The 5,224-nt window shown below is 44.5% G+C and overlaps 1 protein-coding gene across 1 annotated transcript; it reads left to right on the forward strand.

The window, feature by feature from the left end:
- The first annotated feature begins 323 nt into the window (after nt 1–323).
- Nucleotides 324–1,771, forward strand: LOC123416265 (acetylserotonin O-methyltransferase 1-like). Its single transcript, XM_045106787.1, has 2 exons — nt 324–1,115; nt 1,339–1,771. The coding sequence occupies exons 1-2, from the start codon at nt 336–338 to the stop codon at nt 1,636–1,638; spliced, it is 1,080 nt and encodes a 359-aa protein (XP_044962722.1). The 5' UTR covers nt 324–335; the 3' UTR covers nt 1,639–1,771.
- The last annotated feature ends 3,453 nt before the right edge of the window (nt 1,772–5,224 follow it).

Raw genomic sequence — 5,224 nt, forward strand, 5'->3', positions numbered from 1 at the left:
ATTCGTAGTAACCAAAATTTGAATAGTCATTCCCGCCATCCAAATTTGTACTAGCTAGCTGCACAAATGCATGAGTTGCCTTGCTAGTTTACAATAATTTTCTCTGCCATGTAAAAATTGTATACTTGGTTACCGTAATAAATACATTGCCAAGTTCCCTTATCTCAAATGCCTTGACACAATCCTGTCAGCTAAACATCTTACCATCCATATAAATAACTAATTACCCATGGCCCCACCTTGTTCCTCCAGGGTTAGTATTTGCATATATATAAATAGACCAACCAACATGACTCCATTCCACGCACAGCCGAAGAAAAACAAACTCAATAAAAATGGCACCCACCCAAGACAAGCATAGCTCTCAAGAATTGCTCCAGGCTCAGGTTGATCTTTGGCACCACACATTGGGATTTGTCAAGTCCATGGCACTCAAATGTGCAATGGAACTGCAAATCCCTAACACCATCCAACAACATGGTGGGTCTATGACCTCTTCTGAGTTGGCCACGAAAATCGGACTCCATCCCTCTAAGCTTCCTTGCTTACGACGACTCATGCGTGTGCTCATCGTGTCAGGCATCTTTGTTGTCCATGAAGTAGCCTCACCGGATAAGGATGTTATTTATGGGCTTACCCGAACCGCAAACCTCCTCATTAGTGATGAAGTTAAATCAAACATATTTCATATGTTGTCTTTGATGCTTGATACAACTACCATTGCCCCCTTTTTGAGCATGCACTCATGGTTCCTAGATAGGCATTCCATGTCCCTGTTCAAAAAGGCTCATGGCCTTGATGTTTGGGAGATGGCTGACCAAGACAGTAGTTACAACCAGCAATTCAACAAAGCCATGGTTTCTGATAGTAATTTTCTCATGGATATCATCTTGAGGGAGTGTGGTCATGTATTTCATGGCATAAATTCACTTGTTGATATCGCTGGAGGCCATGGTGGAGCTGCTAGAGAAATTGCAAAGGTGTTCCTGCAAATGAAATGCATCGTATTGGATCTCCCTCATGTGGTTGTAGAAGCTCCCAGTGATGCCCATGTGTCATTTATTTCTGGCGACATGTTTAAGAACATTCCACCAGCGGATGTTGTTTTCATGAAGGTAACTCCTTAGATTTTTATTTTTCCTTTGGCATAAAAGACATCCTCATTTGACAATATGCTGTCAAGAAATCACAAAGTGTGTATTTAGCCACCTATATCTACAAATTGAACTTGTAATTAAACTAATGAAATTTCTTGAAGATAAAACTCTACAATTTCAAATATTACATGGAGAAGTAGTAACATTTGCTTCCTTTTGTTGTGGTTGTTGTGCATCTTAGTGGGTTTTCCATGGTTGGGGCAATGAAGACTGTGTCAAGCTGTTGAAAAATTGCAAAGCAGCTATCCCTCCCAGAGAAGCTGGTGGGAAGGTGATAATCGTTGATATGGTAGTTGGATCTGGGCCAAATGAGATTGTAACAAGAGAGACACAGGTTTTGTATGATCTCCTTATCATGTCTTTTGAGGGGATTGAGCGAGGGGAACTTGAGTGGAAGAAGATATTCATGGAAGCTGGGTTCAGCGAGTACAAAATTATATCAGTGCTCGGAGTTAGGTCTGTTATTGAGCTCTACCCTTGAACACTCCATAAAAAAAATATGGTAATCAGTATTGTATGTTCATAAATGGGCATGAAACATCATGTGTGCTCTCTTGTTGCATGACTTTGGCCTAGTATGGTGAATAGTGTACTACCTTATTGTATTTTTGTGATATGTGACCGTTGTGATCATTGGATTTGTTCCAGTAGTGTTTATGTATAGACTACCATCTAAAGCAGGGTTTATATTTTGTTTATGAGAATTGAGATAACATATACTGATATTAAGATGCCATGTCCATGTTTCAATGCCTACTCTGTTGTTTTTCAGAGCAGTACCTTCTGGAATCAAGTGTTCAGATTACTTTGTGCTCGTGAGGTGTTTACACATTGCTCGCGAGTGTCAGAGTGCAGTGCTCTATATGATCATAGCTATGCCCATGTTGCACACTGCAACTTTTATGAGTTTTTTATCCAAAAGTAATGCTTGGATCCATTTTAGTAAAACTGCATCCGCGTGCTGCTGTGTTCAAATCGTTGTTGGTGATTCAGTGTGATGGAATCCTGAATTTCAGTTCACATGTGACGAATGGACCCATTTTTTGTTGAGTAAATAGGCAATTTTCCGAGTATATCAATCCACGAGATAATAACTAGCATGGCATTGACTAGACTAACGATATACTGATCTTGAGCTAACCTAGCACATACTACGCATATAGTGGATACATCTATGCAGACAAGTAGTACTGCTAGGATAAATACGAACAGGAGGATAAACGAGTCATACCCTCCAATCGGCCAGTTGGCCGTAGCAGCAGCGGCGGCGGCGGCAGTATCCTCTGCCGTCTTCTTCTCGGCTTCCTCGCGAAGACGATCAGCTTCGCTTGATGAAGACATGGCGATGACGAGGGCGACGCGGACGTAGACGAAGCAGACGGACGGAGGCGAGCAGTCGCGTGATCGCTCCCCAAAAACCTAATCGCCCCTCTCCCGTACAGGAACCGGAGAGGCGAGGTTTCGGAGGCCTGCTCTCCCGTCGACTGTGTACGCGGTAAACGGGACGGAGTCGCCGGCGGCAGCAGCAGTCAAGGAACGAAGGCGTGAGGCAGGTGTGATCTGATTCTCGTGACGGCTAGAGTAGGCGATCGCGTGCTTATAAAGGCGGCTGGGTGGAGAGACGTGGGCCAAGCCCACGTCCGAGTCGGTAACAGCCACGATCCGACGTCTCTCGCCCGCGAGGCGAGGCGAGGCGAGGCGAGGCGTGGCGTGGCGTGGCGTGGCGAGGCGGGCGGCGGAGGAGGAGTGCGCGAGGGCACCTTCTCTTCTCACTCTCCAATAGCATGTGGAAGAGAGACCCTTATAAAGAGGTCCAAACTCTCCTCCACTAGCGGGGTGGGACTAAACTCCCACCACCTTGTCATGCCACCACCTACATGGGCCCTTGGAGATTTTTCTGAAATTCTCTAATGGGCCTAAGGCCCACCTCCAAATTTCAACAATCCCCCACCAGATCTCAAGGGCACATCGTGTTCCCTCGTCCCAATCACTGTTTTAATATACCAGCATTTCAGTGAAGACCTCTTAAGGTTGAGCTTCACCTAGAACAAGTAGCTACACCCCTTTACAACTGAACAATGGACTATGCCTTGAATTGTCAGTTTGGCGTAAAGGAGCTTCACCACAAGTCTTACTAGTACTAGGCTGCCGAAGGTGACCCCTCGGGTGGAGCATATTAGTCACACTCCTGGCCTATTCATGAGTTTACTAGAGATCACTCAAATCTCATAGACTGTGAGCAGCAGTCAAGCTCATATAGGTGTGTTCCTCCAAAGATCGCTCTGTAGGACATCATCTTGCTTACATATAAGCTTTAGAACACATTAAGACAGTAGTCATCCTACCATACAGTATCCGAGAGCATTGCATCTTCAACGGAGTGGGTTAGTGAAGTTACTCTCCTCAGTTCACCACTGGCTTGTTTTCCCAGGTCCTACTTCACGGGATCTCCGATCCTATAGGTTGGGTTACTACCATGGCAACTCATGTGGGTCTCATACCCATCTCCCTCGATGCACTATCTATCACAACACGTGATAGCCCTTTAGTAAAGGGATCTGCGAGATTCTTAGCCGTTTGGATATAATCCAACGCTATCACTCCGGAGTTTCTCAAACGTCTGACAGACTTCAATCTCATTCTTATATGTTTGTTGGACTTCATATTGTCCTTTGAACTCTTCACTTTAACAATAACTGTCTGATTATCGCAGTTCATAAGGATAGCAGGAACCGGCTTCTCAACCACAGGTAAGTCCATCAAAAGATCTCGAAGAAATTCTGCTTCGACACCAGATGTGTCTAATGCTGTTAATTCTGCTTCCATTGTCGATCTTGTTAAGATCGTTTGCTTGCAAGACTTCCAGGAAACAGCACCACCCCCAAGAGTAAACATATACCCAGTAGTGGCCTTCATCTCATCAGCATCAGAGATCCAATTCGCATCACTATACCCTTCAAGTACCGATGGGAATCCCGTATAGTGAAGCCCGTGGTTGACAGTACCTTTCAAGTAGCGCATAATTCTTTCAACAGCACGCCAATGAACATCGCCCGGGTTTGCAACAAACCGGCTAAGTTTGCTCACAGCAAACGCGATGTCAGGCCTCGTTGCGCTAGCTAGGTACATAAGTGAACCGATGATTTGAGAGAATCTCAATTGATCTATAGCTGTGCCTTTAAACTTTCGAATAAGCACACTAGGATCATATGGTGTTTGAGAAATTTTGCAGTCTGAATATCCAAAGCGACTCAAAATCTTCTCAACGTAGTGGGATTGCAGAAGTGTAATCCCACCCTCATCATCTCTCAACAGCTTGATGTTCAAGATAACATCAGCCACCCCAAGGTCCTTCATCTCAAAGTTTTGAGACAGAAAAGACTTAACCTCCTCAATTACTTTGAGGTTGGTTCCAAATATCAGTATGTCATCAACATACAAGCACAATATAACTCCTTCGCCCCCACCATGGCGATAGTATACACATTTGTCAGCTTCATTAACAACGAAGCCAACAGATGTCAGAGTTGTATTAAACTTCTCATGCCATTGCTTAGGTGCTTGTCTCAGACCATATAAAGATTTCAGCAACTTACACACCTTTCCTTCTTGACCTTCTATCACAAAGCCATCTGGCTGTTGCATATAGATTTCCTCATTTAGCTCTCCATTCAGGAAGGCCGTCTTAACATCCATTTGATGAACGAGAAGACCATGAGAGGCCGCCAATGAGAGTAGTACTCGAATGGTGGTCAGTCTAGCCACAGGTGAATAAGTATCGAAGAAATCTTCTTCTTCTTTCTGGGCATAGCCCTTGGCCACAAGCCTAGCCTTGTACTTTTCAATCGTACCATCGGGCCTAAGCTTCTTTTTGAACACCCACTTGCATCCCAATGGTTTGCAACCATAGGGACGATCAATGATTTCCCATGTCCCGTTAGCCATGATGGAATCCATCTCGCTACGGACCGCAGCTTTCCAGTAATCAGCATCTGGAGAAGCATACACTTCTGAAATAGAAGAGGGATTATCATCCACGAGGTATACGAAGAAATCATCACCAAAGG

This window comes from Hordeum vulgare, chromosome 1H (genome assembly GCF_904849725.1).
Source record: "Hordeum vulgare subsp. vulgare chromosome 1H, MorexV3_pseudomolecules_assembly, whole genome shotgun sequence".
Taxonomy (NCBI): Eukaryota; Viridiplantae; Streptophyta; class Magnoliopsida; order Poales; family Poaceae; genus Hordeum; species Hordeum vulgare.

Excerpts from the sequence above, each read along its gene's own strand:
- LOC123416265 (XM_045106787.1), top strand. The coding sequence starts at position 336 with ATGGCACCCACCCAAGACAAGCATAGCTCTCAAGAATTGCTCCAGGCT. Across the intron at positions 1,116-1,338 it reads CGGATGTTGTTTTCATGAAG|TGGGTTTTCCATGGTTGGGG; the intron begins GTAACTCCTTAG and ends TGTGCATCTTAG.